The 16,759-nt window shown below is 42.7% G+C and overlaps 1 protein-coding gene across 1 annotated transcript in view; it reads left to right on the top strand.

Moving 5' to 3' along the window:
- The window catches only part of FREM1 (FRAS1 related extracellular matrix 1), a 564,068-nt gene that overhangs the window by 324,496 nt on the left and 222,813 nt on the right, over positions 1 to 16,759 (top strand). Inside the window, exon 23 of the mRNA XM_086961404.1 lies at positions 7,128 to 7,392. Coding sequence (XP_086817530.1) covers positions 7,128 to 7,392 — 265 coding nt within the window. The remainder of the gene's footprint in view (positions 1 to 7,127; positions 7,393 to 16,759) is intronic.

Below are 16,759 nucleotides of genomic sequence, written 5' to 3'. Positions count from 1 at the left end.
GCTATAGCAGCATACCTGCGAAACAGGCAACATCTATCCCTGTTTAGGGTACCCGCAATTAAGGCTTTCATGGAAGGCCTCAAAAGAGTTATTCCACCAAGACTACCACCTTCTCCAGTCTGGAACCTCAACATAGTACTCACCAGACTAATGGGGCCACCTTTTGAACCTATGCATAGGTGTGAAATACAATTTCTTACATGGAAGGTGGCCTTCCTTATAGCCATTACCTCCCTCAGGAGAGTGAGTGAGTTACAGGCATTAACAATACAAGAACCATTTCTACAGTTACACCAGAATAAGGTAGTTCTTGGAACTAACCCAAAGTTCTTGCCTAAAGTAATTTCAGCAATCCACATCAATCAGCCAGTGGAACTACCAGTCTTTTTTCCAAAGCCACAGACGGTAGCAGAGAGGGCCCTACATACAATAGATGTAAAAAGGGCAATATTATATTACATAGAAAAAACACAAACTTTCAGAAAAACTAAACAACTTTTTGTAGTGTTTTCCCCAAAACATAAAGGCAACCCTATATCTAAAGCAGGTATTGCCAGGTGGATTGTAAAATGTATACAGATATGTTACATAAAGGCAAAAAGAACACTAACGGTTCCCCCTAGAGCTCATTCTACACGCAAACTAGGGGCATCTATGGCATTCTTAGGGAACATTCCCCTAGATGACATATGCAAAGCAGCAACTTGGTCTACACCGCATACCTTCACGAAACACTACTGTGTTGACGTGCAGGCAAGACAACAAGCAAATGTGGGCCAGGCTGTATTAAAAGCTTTATTTCAGACTGTTGGAACAGACACTGGTGACCACCGCTAGGGAGGTAACTGCTATGTATTCTATTCATAATGTACCATCTGCAGCCCATATGCCTCGAAAGGAATATGCTACTTACCAGTATGCATCTGTTCTTGGCATAGAGCGGGCGCTCACTGCGCCTGAGTCGTGCTAGAGTCCTGCTCGTCTGCGCTCGTCCACGCTAAGGAGGCGCTAGGGCAGGGCTCTATAGCCTATCCCTGTGACTTCTACTCTTTATTTTTCTGGTAAGAATGTATTCCAGAGCCGATTTACTTCATTTTCGGTACAGTACCGTGTTTTGCTCTCATGCTCCTCTACATCCTCTCTATGGTCCTTTCCAATGCCCTGATTGTGCTTTCCATCTCTTACCCCCGGCCCCTATTCTTGCCCACGAGATGGTTTCCTTAGATTCTCCTATTATTACGCCGTCATCCCAGGTGATATCGCAGGGCCTTTCTGACCTTAAGGTATGTCACCTCAATGTTAGATCTTTGGTCAAGCACCATCTAGACATTTTTAATCTTCTAGTGGGGGAGACTCCTGACATGCTCTTTATGTCAGAAACATGGCTTCATGAGGAGGCTCTGGCCGCAGTGAATCTGGCGCTCCCCTCTGAGTATTCGATTTACTCCCTTAATCGTAACTCGAGAGGTGGTGGCATTGCGGCTGCGGTTAAAACTTGCTACCCATGTACTTGGAAGGCGATGGATATAGCCAGCTGTGAATCTGCCCATTTTTCTGTCACCGTTAACCACCACTTTACTTTTTCCGGCTTACTTATTTACCGGCCGCCCGGTCCGGATGCTGTTTTCAGGGCCGCCCTTCCTGATACAGTCGGCGTACTGGCCTTAAAAGCCGCCAACTTTAGTGTGGTGGGTGATTTAAATCTCCATTTTGATTCTCTCTCCTCCCCTGCGGTTAGCACTACTCTTGCCGACTTGGAGGCTCTTCAGTTATTCCAGCAAGTTAAACATCACACCCATGTGGGTGGTCATATCCTGGACCCTTTCTTTACTAACCTAACCTCGGTTACTGTATTGCCCCCTAAGCCTATGGCCTGGACTGACCACCACCTAATTGAGATACACCTCGCGCTCAACTCTCCTCCCCTTGGAGCCCCTACTCCTGTTATTCTTAGACGTCCCTGGAAAAAGTTATAACTGGCTGATTTTCATCAGCTTCTTGAACTTTACCCTTTGGGTTCCTTTACAGATGTGGAATCTGGTTATGCTCTCCTTTGCAACTGGCTTACTAAAGCTCTAGATATGCTAATCCCTATCTCTGAGAGTAAACATCGGCGCACCAAATCTAGCCCCTGGTATGATGATTCACTTCGGCTCTTAAAAAAATCTTGCAAACAAGCTGAAAGAGCTTGGCGCACGTCTTATCAGCCTGAAAAGAAAATGTTATATCTTGCTAGGATCAAGATTTATCACAAAGCGATCTGTAAGGCCCACGCTGCCTACTTTTCCCTTGAATTCAGCACCAGCACCAACCCGACTAAACTTATATTTAAGGTGCTCAAGGATCTTACAGCTAGTAGAGCCCCAGCCGCTGAGATCTGTTCTCCTTCCCATTGCGAGGATTTAGCTGCTTTTTTTGTAAAAAAAGGTGAAGGACATTTATTGCTCTTTTGCTGGCACTACTATATCATCCGAAAATCAGGAATTTGTTTCTAAAACTACTACGTCCCTGTCTTATCTTCCAGAACTTTCGATGGAGGAATTCAACAAAATTGCAGTTAAAGTTAAAACAGGCTCTCCTCTGGATCCCCTACGACCTACTCAATTCAGAGAATCTGCTTCCCTCTGTCTCCCTCCGCTGTGAGATCTCGTCAACCTATCATTATCTTCAGGTATGGTCCCGGCTATCTGGAAACAGGCGCAGGTTATTCCCATCCTAAAAAAACCTGCCCTTGATCCTTTGAAATTGGAGAACTACCGCCCCATTTCCCTCCTTCCTTGGGCTGCCAAACTGACTGAGGCACACGCTAATACCATCCTATCCAATCATCTTGACTCTGCGAATTTATTAGACCCTTCGCAGAACGCATAGTACCGAGACTGCGCTGCTCTCTATGGTCGAACGTCTTCGGACTCTGGTAGATTCTGGTCACACTGCGGCACTGGTGCTTCTTGACCTCAGTGCCGAGTTCGACACGGTCTCCCACGCTGTTTTATTACAGCGTTTGGTTGAGGCAGGTGTCGACAATGTGGCCCTTGAATAGTTTTGATCTTTTCTATCTGGTCGCACCTTCAAGGTTACCACTCCACCTTATGAATCTAGACCTTACCCCATTGACCAGGGAGTCCCGCAGGGCTTGGCCCTCAGCCCCACTTTATTCAACCTCTATGTGCAGCCGCTGGCTGCTGTCGCTAAGCGTTGGAACCTCACCATGGTATCCTACGCGGACGATACGCAGCTGGCGGTTGCAATAAGTGGGGCTTCTGATCTTGAGGCTGCCAAGTTCCGTGAGGGATTTCTCTCAGTGGCCCGATGGATGACAGACAATTACCTTCAACTGAACGCCAAAAAAACCGAGGTGCTCATTGTCGGTAAGCAGAGTCATCTCTGGGATGATAAATGGTGGCCATCTGAACTCGGTCCGACCCCTACTCCTGTCATCGAGGTTAATAATTTAGGGGTCTGGCTCGATTCCCAACTGAATTTTGTCACCCACACTAAAAAAGTAGCCGCCACTTGTTTTGGCACTCTTCGTAAACTCAGACCTACTTTTAGGTTTTTTGACGCTCCCACTAGACAGCTCATTGTACAAGCCACGATTCTGTCCAGGTTGGACTACGCCAGTTCTCTTTTACTTGGAGCTAATCAGGCTGAAATATTAAGACTCCAACGCGTTCAAAACGCCGCCGCCAGGGCTCTGGTAGGCCTACCCAGATTCTGCTCTGCCAAAACAACCATTCAAAAGCTCCACTGGCTCCCTGTGGCTCAGCGTATTACATTTAAGTGCCTTTGTCTTTCGTTTAAAATCCTTAAACTTTCTTCTCCCCAGATCTTGGAGAATCTCATCTCGCCGTACATCCCCACTCGCTCTTTGAGGTCCTCTAACCTGCATCTGGCTATTGTTCCACGCTTTAAGAGGTCCAGATCCGGCGGCCGCTCCTTTCGTGTGCTTGCTGCCAGGTTGTGGAACTCCCTCCCTGTTCATATTCGTGTGATTGACAACCTTTTGGGTTTTAGGAGAGCTGTAAAAACCTTCCTCTTTCCTCTGGATCTCTAATTTTGTTGTGTTTGTTCATTCTGGTATTGCTTTATTCGGTTTTCTGTTCTGTTAGCGCCAGGACGCCCCTTTGCTGAGGCATCTGTGCGCTCAATAAATTCGGATAACATAACATAACATAACATAGAGGGCTGCAGAGTGGTACATGCCCTCCCTGCTTCCCCGGAAACCTGTGTCTGTTCCAACATTATCTTATTTAGATACACTTACATGGGCATCTCTTTCTGTATTCTATCATACTACTCCTTCTAACCCTACTATGGCAAAACAATCTAAGGATGGAGCCGATGCCCATGCGCACTATCACCCAAGGGAGGAGTCACCAGCCTTGTGACTACAAAAGACTTCTCCAAGAGAAAAACAAGTGCAATCATCCGAGCCCAACACCAGATGGCGATCTATTCATAATGTACCACTCTGCAGCCCTCTGTGCCAAGAACAGATGCATACTGGTAAGTAGCATATTCCTTATAGACCATGTCTCTGGAGCCATTCATATATAGGTTCATTTTTGAGATGTGTTGGGACTGGGTTGAGAGAATCTGTAAGAGATTGTTTGTTGGGTAAAGCCTAGGGTAGGCGAATTCTGTCTGAGAAAACCATGATGAAATGATAAAAAAAGGAACTATGCAGTGAAAGTGGTTTGGAAGTTAATCTTTGATGTGTTGACTGGTAGCATCCACTACAGAGACTTGCTAAAGTATTCACCTGCTTCACCCCTAACATCAAGAAGATTGAATGATTCCAATCATTTGATTTTAAGGCATCACACACATTTCTTTGGTAAACAACCTTTACAACGAAACTTTTACAACGCACTACCATTACGACGCAACTTTTACAACCCAAACCATTACAACGCATTGCGCTGGGGGGCGCTCTAGGATAGGGAATAGGTTTAATGTACTATCCAACACCTTCCCTACTATCCACGGGGACTGGAGTTGGAATAGTAAATTAAACTATTCACTATCCAGCGCCCCAAAGCACTATGCTTTGTAAAGGCATGCGTTGTAAAAACGGCGTTGTAAAGGCATGCGTTGTAAAAGCATGCGTTGTAACGTCATACATCCCAGAGCAATACAAATAATCTTATAAATAAATGATGTTTACAAAATGCCATGGGCCTTCATGGTTCCAAAATGTGTAGCTGTCTTTTGCTGTCCATTGACTTTTTTATTCTTCCTGTTTTTGCCTTAACTAATTTCCCTCTCTTAATGCCACCTCTTCCCACCCAACAAAAGTCTTCAAGCAGCTTATTTCACCACATAATGCAATCCAAACTCTTGTGCTAATCCGTCAACGTACCAAAGGTTCTCCTTCCAATATCCACAACATGAACACCACATCTGTACCTTCTGTGCTATGTGTTCAGTACATAAATTAACCCCAGTGGCAGAAACTCTTTGTGGAAAATTCTATCATGCATTCAATCCAATGGCCATGCTCAAGTGTGTAAAAGTGCTTGTTGTGCTAAGTTATGTTGTGGTCTGCAACCTAATGTTAGAGCGCTGACATCTGTAGAGCTCTTGTAAAGTACTGTTTGCAGCACTTATAGCTGTAGATCACATGCTTTTCACACACTTGCCATCGAGCATTGGACTTAAAACATTCCAAGTTGGTTTTCTTCCAAAAAGGAGTTTTGGTTTTGGGGGTGACTTTGAAATTGAAACCCCCTGAAACTAACAATTCACTGGGACTGAGAGTCCACCTCAGATTGATTCTTTCCGCCATTGGGTTAGGATGTGTTCTTGGGTGTTCCATCCCACTGCACACCAATGCAGCATTGTAACATTTTACTTTTATTTTTAAAAATATATATCTATTAACAATTACCTTTTTGAAACATGGTATCATTTATAAAATAATTCACTGAAGTACATGGACAGGAGCAGCCTTTGTGGAGAACTACTCTGCAGTTTATCAAAGAAAGAACCTTTCATGGAATTTCACATTTTTCTGTCAAGTATAATACATTAACCTAAGATATAACTAGTATTCTTTGCACTTTGCTTGCTAAATTCAGGTGCAGATTTTAAAAGAACATCAACAGGAGTATTTATTTGTTTTACCATAGAAGTGATCACTTCAGCCATGCTGTGAAGAGCTGAAGTTACGGATGCTGATTACATGGCAAACATTACACTCACAGTAAATTATGGCAAGTGTTAAGTCCAGAGTGATTTATGTGGGTGCTTGAGGTGTATAATGTATAGTGTGTTGGCGGCCTGAGCAGTTTGTTCCAGTAGCTAACCCCTAACTCAAGGGTTTTCAAACTGGGGAGTGGGCCCACCTAGGGGGGTCTCAGGTGAATCCATGGGGGGCTCCAGGTTCTGGCCATAAGAAGCATTATGCTCTGTAATGGGCCATCACTAACATGATTTGCCATTTATATCCTAGCTGGGAGTATGTGTCAAAAGGGAAAGGACTCCAAATATTCCGCAAAGATCCCCTAGCCACACACTGTGGAAACTGTCAATAGATACAATGTAATAGAATAATTATGAAAAATTCTGAGAGAGGGCTGATGATTTTTCCCCCCCTTTCTACTGGGGGGGGGGGGGGGGGGGGGGCATGAAAATGTTTGAAGAACTCTACCCTAACTTTATGGAAGTATGAGTTGGCATGGGAACACATTAAAATGGATACCTGGCTCCCTTTAAGTGTTGTACCAGATTGCAAGCAAACTTACTTAGAAGGAGAAACATCTGTTATCTCTGTAGTCTAAAGCATCCATCGCAGGGACCTGCACTGGACCCTATTTTCACAGGTTTGAGTCGTGAAATCCTCCTGAGGTCGATAAATTGACTAGCACTGGCTTGGGTAATGATTTATATCCTGTATCTGTCAGTAGTGCCAAGAGACATCATCCCTCTCCCCAGTAAACTAATGCTCGACAAAAATACATGATATGCTGTAGATAAAGCAACACTAAAGACGCAAAACCGAATTAACTTTGATAATCATGACATTTGAAATATGTGGTAGTACTAAACAACACCCAAACATTTCTTAAGCTGGGTAAATAAAATGCACTTCTTTTGTTGACATGCCCTTGTGTGTCTTGCAGGGGATATTGCGATCTTTGCACGACCCCTTAATGTGTCAAAGGGTGACAGAGTCTTATTGACGACTGATGTACTGTTGGCTGTTGATGGAACGGATAAACCGGAAGAGCTGCTGTTCGAGGTCACTTCCCCACCTCAGTATGGACAGCTGGAGTATGTCAGCTATCCAGGAGTTGCTATCACCAGCTTCAGTCAGATGGACGTGGCTGCTCAGACTGTTTGCTATGTCCACAACAGCAAATCAGCTACTGCCAAAGATACGTTCAGGTAAACCTAATATATATATTTATATATGGCCTTTGTCTTCAAACCTAATGTATGGCAACAGAGGTACAGATAAAAAAAAAACTAAACATATGACCCTATAATACCTTGTTTTTTTTTAACACAGATAGAAAATTTTCATTACTACCCCCTACTGTATGTACTTAAATTAACGTGGCTTTCAGACTGTTTCCTCTGTTCACAAAGCGCTGTCTAGCACTGCAATATCATTATGGGCTGCTTTTCCCAGGTATAATATATGGGCTGTTTAACTCCTGTTCCTTTCCTATCATATGCTTATTCTGCAAAAGCCGTGGGAGAAATGGAGCTCAGCCACTCAAACACAACTCTGAAGGAAGGCGTGTGGAGTTTCAGTGCCTCAGCTCCACAAGAGTCTGTCCATCACCATGGAGAGCTCTTCTTCCAAGGCTTGTTTTAGCGATGTTGACGCCCTGAGCGGCAATCTTTTTTGGCACCTCCCCAATGCCCTCCTACATGGCTTCCCTCACTACCACCCTCCAACAGTGCCCATCATCTCTCCATAGCCCCTCTCTCTCACATGCATTTCATTTGTGTAGGATGTCAGAGCACTTTACATCAAACACACATTATACAAAGACTGTGGATCATTAATGTGTAAATCAGTCTATTACATGAGACAATGAGGATTACAAGGTGAGGGAGTCACATGTCATCCTTTGTGTTGAGAAGCACAAATTCAGGATTAAAAATGTGCCACAGTGGTTGGAGTTGGCTCTACTAATAAGAATGTATTTCTACTCAAACTAACGCTTTTTAGCAACATTAGTCTAATAAAAGACTGGGGAAAATCATAAGGTTCCAACCTAATGCCTATCAGTTTTCATGCAGCTCTATGATGACAGTTTATAGGTCACTGTGCTATATTAGGATTGTGACTTATGAACTGCAAGTTACTAAAGGATCTTTGTGACAAAAGCAGTAATCCACTGAGCTATCCGAAAAACACAGTTCTGTGATCTGCATGGTACACATTCTTGGCAGCAGGCATCTTAACGTTATACGCTACTTTAGGATGAGTCAGAACTGCCACTAGACAAAACTCCAATTCTCTCCAGCAGAAACATTAACCACCAGAGTTATCTTGACATTTTTATTGTTGCCTGAAAACTGTCTGATTCACAAGGAACTCTACAGCGGGTGCTTTTGAACCCGTAAATTATTTCTAAACTCAGAGTCCCCTGAGGTCTACCAGGTGTAGCTACACCAGTCGCACCACCCTTGAGCTGGCCTTGCCTCCTGCCAGTGTCCCTGCCTTGTTTAGGCAAGAACTGTCTAAGGAGATCAGATTTCAGCTTACAATAGAGTGTTACTTTAATAAGAAGCAGTGATTCAGAGCACAGCTGAAAAAAATAGAAAGATTAGAATGAAAGCACTTGGCATAGACAATAGCTCCTATTTTTCTCCTTAACGAGAGCTTCCTACAGTGTTGGCATAGAATTATTTCCGAAAGTGGTCATGCAAGAAAAACCATTGCTGAGCTGGCTGCCATAACATAGTGGAGTGCTCTTTGATGGGTTTTCACAGGTCGTACCCCTGACAACATAGCCACTAAATGAGCGGGGAAACTGCAGGATTGTCAATTTGAGAACCATAACTTCCCTGCTTCCCCAATCCCTAGATTACTTCCTAAATCCCTATCCAAAACTGTACTTTGCATTCTTCATGACAGAGGATGTGTGTATGGCTGTTGATGATTGGTATCCTTACCAGTAGCAACCATTAGTCTGATTTAGAGTTTGGCAGACAGGTTACTGGATCACAAATGTGAAGATTAACCCGTTCGACGTATTACAAGAGCCATGGGATATAATGGACTTGTAATATGGTGGACGGGATATCCGGTTGTAATGGAGTAACATGGTCCACCAAACTCTAAACCAGTCCCTATGTTTGGTGAGGCAGGACAGACGGCTTTGTCAAAAAACACCTGCATGACTTCGACGTTTTACAAATAATACAAATAGGTGTAGTTTATACCAAACAAGGGTGTAATTTACATGTAAATAAGCCCAAAATTGAGAATGACTGCTAAATTTGTAAGGTTTAAAGAAGATGTCAAGTCAAATGTGTTATCCAAAACTATTACCTTTTGAAAGCCAATACCATCCGTTTTTGTTTTCAAGGTACAAAATGGTTAATAAGGAGATTTTTAAAGTTTTAATTGATTGATAATTTTTAACTTTAAAAATGGCATTATTTTGTAAAGTGTTTAAAAGTAATTTGTTTATTTTCCCAGCCAATATCAAAGTTTTAGAAATGTGCTAACGTTTATAGTACAGGTTTGTATGATTTATATTAAGGTCTACTCTCTTAACCTTTAAAAAAAGCAAACTAGCGGAAAATATATCAAAATATGGCAAATAAGTTAGGGAAGATGTCAACATTGCCATGCACAAATGTTCATCTACTGCCCTCCAAATTGGTAGGTTCCCTGTGTGAATTTAAAATGCTACTTCCTTCACCCCAAAACCTCACATTAAGACAGTCTCTCTAACTGGTAGGAAAAAGTGTGACTCTGTGAGGCACGCTGATATTACAGTCTTGCAAACACAACAGTTGATGGACAGAATGCAGAACAATGTCATACATTCACCCCAGTACAGAGATCTGGGCCTAAATCCATCGTTTTTTGCACTCCACACCAACCCAGTTCAGACATGGCCATATGCAAATCAGCCTTGACCCTGTGCCTCATGGGAACAGTCCAGCCCTAACTGCCAAGCCATGTCTTTCCTGAACGTCTGAGCATACCCATCCCACTTGGGGTGACAAATGCAAAAACAACAGTTGATGGACAAAATGCAGAACAATGTCATACATTCACCGCAGTACAGAGATCTGGGCCTAAATCCATGGTTTTTGTTTGTGCGGGAGGGGGATGCACATGGGGGGTACCTATGGTACCCCCCTGCAGTTTCATGCACAACATAGCAGGCACCGCGCAGTGCCTGCCACGTTGTGCATGGAAATGCACAACTTGCCTTTTTGGCATTGAGGCGGGCGGTCCTGAAAGTACCGCCCAACGCAATGTCAAGAATGCAGGATGCGCCCGCCAGTGTGGCGGGCGCATCCTAATGACCCCCACGGGACTGCTGCACTTATGACAGGCGGTCCCTTCCTACGTCAGGATGGCGGGCGGCATCCTAATGATGCCCTAAGTGTTTTTGTTTAAACTATGCATCTAGCATTGGCCCGCTTCTCTGTACTTGATGGTGATTTCTGTTATTTTTCCTGTCTGAGTTCCCAGACCTAACATAGTTGTAAGACCTAACATATTTGTAACATTTTGGTCATAGTTTGTATCCTTCTAGTAAACACATTCCTTGAGCAGAAGAGCCTGCTCCTCCATCCCGTGTACATACAAATGTTCACCTGTGATTGATACCAGCTCATATGTGAATACCCGTCACCTCCATCCCAATCACCAGTATCAAGGACAACCACCTACAAATTGTTGCTCTTCATTACCACTTACAGCCTGCATTCCATTATATTTGTCCCTTTGTCTCTGTATAGTGTGTGTTTTTTAAAAATGCATGGCCACAGATCATAACCACACCAGCATCAAAGGTGTCTTCTTACAACCTGTAGTTCTTTAACCACCCATATCCGTAGGCACTGGGATATGAAGTACAAGCCAGAACTGATACGCTGAATGGAGACTATCCAAATATACATCTCAGGCGCTCAAATTATACCAAACCACAGGCAAACCACATGCATAGTGTGCACCCATGGATCATATGAAGGGACACAACTGAAAATTAGGCCTTCTGAATTGACAACCCAAGCACTGCAAATACCACATCTCGAGAAGAGCCACACACAACATCAACATTCTAGGGCACAGTTGTTCCATCTGATTTAAACTCTCTCTCGCTCTCTCTGTCTTGCTCGCTCTTTCCCTTCTTTTCCCTTCCTTCTCTCTCAGCCTTTCTCCCACTCACACACACACATTCATGCACACAACACACAAACAAGACACACACACAAACACTCATATCATCTGGCGTTCGGCAAAACATTCCGACCACAAAGCCAAGGGACATATATATTTGCAGGCAGTAAACAAGCCCATACGATACTGGCTCATGGAACAATGACCAATAGAGACATCAAGGCCACTGTATCAGTGCCCAACTCATAAAGTCCATAGCATTTACCGAGCATATCCATATAAAATATAGTATAGAAATATAAGCAGAGACATAACTTCCACTCCTGCACACATAGCATATTTCCGACAAAAAAGCAACAAACATACAGACACACACACACTCACACACACACGCCACAAAACACACATGGCACAAAACCCAACACATCTATGATAGTGATTCCAGTGCTAAAGCCACAATATAGAATGACTGTTAACCACTCAGTTACACACAGTTATTTGCAGCACACTTCCACTTATTTGCAAGCTACTAAATACATTCACCACAATACGCAAATTCAAGTTTTCTCTCCAAAAGTTATATAGGAGCATATGGTTCACATAACAAAAGTATTTCTTTAAAATTCTAAAATTTTAGAATTTGAGATTGGATGGAACAAATAAATAACTAAATAGGCTCTTTAACTCAATTATGCAAGCTTTTTCGGACGGTTTTTTCCATTACAACCAATAAGGTTATTTCAGGTCATTCAATTTTGGACTAATACACAGTATCTGATGTTACTATAAATTATGCAGCATCTACTCAGTCCCTCGGCACTATTTTACTAGATAGCGAGAAGGCTTTTTATCATTTCAGCTGGGAATTTTATGGAACACGATGACACATATGGGGCTCAAGGGAATGTTTTTATGACTCATTTGCCAATGTACGTGGGCCCTTGGTGCATCATTATGATTCATCGGTACACTGAGAAAGAAGCTGGAAATGCAGCGAGGCATGATGGAGGACATCTCCTCCTCTCTGTTGTTTGTTGGTATCGAACTAATATTGAGCCTGTTGCATTCAAAAATATGCTTTTCAAATCCTAGTTGTATTTAGGAGGTGGAGTTCTGTAAGCACAGAAATCCGCATTTTACAATAAAGTATGGGATTAGTTTAACTGAAGTAAAGTGTGATTGAAGGATACTAAAGTCTTTCAGGGTAGCAGGACAGAGCAGTCAAAGGCCTGACCAAGGAAGAGAGGTGGGTTAGACATCCAGAATACAGTTTACTCCGTAATACCAGCTAATAAGATCAATGTCCAGTCAGTACTTTAATGCACAGAAGACAATTATACTAAAGATAAACTAAAATACACAGTGAAGTCTCTACAACTCTCTGGGCCAGGTTCCTGTCCCCAAACAGTATTATAGCACTTAGAGGCTTAGTCACTACAAAAAAAGCTAACATTGCAATATACAGACCACGTTGCATAGGGTCACTCTTCAAAACTGGAGCAGTGATACCTTTAATTTACGGTGACCAGACGTCTTGGATTTCCCAGGATAGTACCAGTTTTCGGTGGACTGTCTCCGTCTCCCGACACTTTTCGTCATTTTAAATACATGTTCCGAATTTTGGAGAAAAGGTCAGGTAATTCAGTAAAGCAGAATCAAAAGGTATGCTCTTCTTTCACATGGGCCTCTGAAGACCGAGACACATTGAGTCATTTATCTGTTTCTGTGAGGCAGAGGAGGTCGACTGAATGCTTCCAGCTGTGGTGAGACAGGGTGGTGAGAAGGGCAGGGGTTCAGGGTGGACGTCCTGCCATCCTGCCATAGATAATGTTATGTATATATATATATATAGAGAGAGAGAGAGACTCGCACACATATACAAGGCTACATTTAAGAATGTAGCATTATCTATCACAAGATGGCAGGACCTCACAAGAGGTAAATGTTTTGTGCATATTCTACAGTACAGCTGGGTTAAGGACCACAGAGTAATGTTTCCAATGAACTTGTGCACATGTAATTTCGGCAAAGGGATTATTCCTCGACCCAAAATTGGCTGTAAACACGCTTGTGGGCCTTTTGTTAAGCTGTAGTGTAGAATATGCATAAGATATTTACCCAACGAGGTAGCACTTCTAATTAACCAGATGAAAGTACTCCAATTGGGTAGACATTTTTGGCAAAACTGGGGACTCTTCTGGGAAAAAAGGAGATTCCAGTCTGGCCCTGGTGTGCATTTAGTTTGGAAGACAAAGGTCCTCGAGTCCATCTGTGTAGTAGAAGTCAGGAGTCATTGAGTGCCTTTCAGCAGGATTAGCTTCTCTCTTCTGGCTAGGCATACCTTCAGTGTAGTTTTCTCTAGGCCCAGAGGTTCTATCTATTAAGCAGGGGTTTTTAAGTGCAGGGTGGAAAATTCCACTGTGTAGGCATCTTTGCCCAATCAACTCCAGCCCTGCCCCAACCCTCCTGCATAACCTTTTGGGACTTTCCAAAATGGAGACTTCAAATAGTTTGTTGAAAGTCCTGCTCTGAATCCTAAATCGTGCCCCTAAATGCAGAGCTGCGTAGTCCCATCCCCTCCAAAACTTCAAAGGGGAGTCCTTCCTCTGAGTGGCTGCAGATGTGTGTCTACCCTCCTTAGTTTCTGTGGGGTTGAGTCTTCCCATGCAAGGTACGGTAGGAGAAGTAACTAGCACATGCATATTCTGTCCCCACCTTTTCATCTATCAAGAACATGCCTAATCACTGATTTAGCCTTATTATGTGAGTCAACCTTTCCTCCTCCTGCTGACCAGCAAAGTAGTTAACTTGGCTCAGAAGGGTGATCCAAAGCCAGAATCTAATTAGGAGCCAAATCAGAGAAAAATGATGAATCTTGAAGTGCTAGACCGTTTGAAGATATGTGGAAACTAATATAATATTAGCACTCGGGATCCTTCTCTATGTAGACTTTTGTGCTTCAAGTGCCGTGCTAGGCTGAACTAATGCAAAGTTGTACTTTGAGGCAGCTTTGACCAACACAATGAAGAAATAAATGTTTCAGTAAAGCACTATGGATGTGCATACTCACAGTATAAATGCTCACTCACCTTATCACTAGTCAGCACCAATTATGAAGGGTCGCCTCTGTGGCAGCCTACCTATCTATGTGCTGATACTGGTACTCTCATTCACTCAGCGTGTGTGCCACCTTCCCAGAGTGCCCTATACCAGCAGTGCTGCAGTGGACCTTTTTGAAAAAGTGTGGACACTGGTGATTAGCAATCCCGATCCATTTGCACAGAGTTTGCCGTAAGTGTGACTCACTCACAATAGAAGTGCAAAAACTGGGTAGTCCAAAAATAAAAAATCCAGGTGGTAAAATGTGTTTGAACCCATTACAAATATTGATCAGGTGGACAAAAGGCAGCAATACATCCCTAATATGGAGGATCACTAACCCTTAATGAAGAAGTGGGGATGTGCAGCAGAGGTATTCTGAATAGACATAGCTGATGAAGTTAAAATCTGGGAAACTAGTTCTAACCAGTCACCAGGTCATGACTCGAAGGGATACCCTAGCAGATGATCACCTCCTTATAACTGAACTACATATCACGTATAAATAAGGAAGGCCGGAGAAACATACAGGGAAGAGTCTTGGTTTGGTAATGGTTGTTTCTTGCAACAGAAAGGACACTTTTTTCCTTTGCAATTAAGTGTGGTTTCGCAATTCAAAACTCATGCAACTTGTAAAACAGTCACAGTGGAACTTGTCATAAATATGCCACAAGACAGTGAACATTTCATTGACAAACCAGTTAATGACATGCTGGAATAAGCTAAAATATAACAACACTGCAGGAGAAACGGGAGCCCTACAAAGTTGAGGCACATACAGTTGTGGAACATTAGCGCAGAGGAAAAGAATGGGTAAACAAATATACTCCCAAAAGAGTTATTGTCATCACCAAATGATATGCCTACACTGTTGACTTGTGGCCTTGTGGCAGCAAGGACAATAGGCACAGATGCAGCAGTCATCTTATGCTAGAGGAAATGAGAGGGGACAAAGCCTAGGAGGCTCCTCTCCTCTACTCCAAGTGATAACCTGTACACTCCTCCTGGTTGTACCACTCCAGTCGAGAGATGTATGATGTTGCTTTTCAAATGAGAACCCAATAAGTTATAATTTCAGCCAGATGGATCCTAGACATTGTGACAGAAAAGTTACTGCATAGAGTTCTTAGCAAAAACCAACAAGGGTAAGAACAAAGATCAGAGTGGTGGAACTGAAGCATATTCCACTGCTGTTCAAAGCAGTTCAGGCTTTACTGGAAAAGGAGACAGTAGAAATGCGCTAGGCCTAAAACAAGATCATAGGGGAAATTATATATATCAGCAACCCAAAGTAAAACGAGATTTTACTACCAGTAGTTGTTCTACATCCATTAAACAAGCCTGTCAAAACAACTTTCAAAATGATATCATTGCAAGGTGTTATTCCAGTACCGCACGAAACTGACTACTAGGCAACAATAGACTAAAAGATGCTTTTTTCCACACTCTCGTGCAATAAAACCACATAAAGTACCTTTTCTTTGTGATGAGTGCCAGACATTATCTGTACAAAATTGGTCCATCCAGAGCCTAAAGCCTGCAACAAGGCTGTTTACAAGTGTTTTGCAGTAGTGGCAGCATACTTAAGGGGAAGTGTAATTTACATGTAGCTGTAACTAGCTTTATAAATGTCAGGAATGTATCAACCAACTAATTCTGTTACTTTAATGGTTAATGTTTACAGTCACTATATCAAATAATCTCAAATTCCTGCTCAGATTAAAACATTCCTCGACATTACAATAATCCCTCTATAATTTAAAAACAGCTCCTGGTAGATTAAAGTCCGCACCTTTTGAAACCACGCATAAGCCAAGTTTAAAACACCTTACTTCCTTATAGCAATCACATGATAAAGGAGTGTCGGTGAACAACACGATTTTACAGCAGATACATAGATCGAGTTGCCATACCTAGAAATCGAAAAATTACACCTAAGGCGATTTCAGCTTTTCACATGACTTAGATCATATACCTGCCTGCAATTTTCAAAGATCCTTCTGCAGAAGCTCCAATGGCCATATAAACTCTCGGTGGAGGATGGTAGAGTATTGCAAAGACATAATAAATCCGAGAAGGCAGTCCTAACAAATGTATGCTCTTCTGTTACTCAATCACTATCTTAAAACTGTCTCAAAGGGAACTTTTGCCCGACAGATTTTAGAAGAAAGCCAATGGTGCTAATTTACCAAGAAACATTCAAGAACACCGTCTATGAGGAAAAATGGTTCACTGCTATCTTTCTAGTAATGTCTCATCAAAAGCAGTAGCTTGGTTGGCCTTACACATGTTTACTGAACTCTACTGTGTGGAAGTGCAGTCAGGGAGAGA

Source organism: Lissotriton vulgaris, chromosome 3_1, assembly GCF_964263255.1.
Source record: "Lissotriton vulgaris chromosome 3_1, aLisVul1.2, whole genome shotgun sequence".
Taxonomy (NCBI): Eukaryota; Metazoa; Chordata; class Amphibia; order Caudata; family Salamandridae; genus Lissotriton; species Lissotriton vulgaris.
The sequence above is the reverse complement of the archived record's forward strand: the minus strand, read 5'-3'. Positions and strand labels throughout refer to the sequence as shown.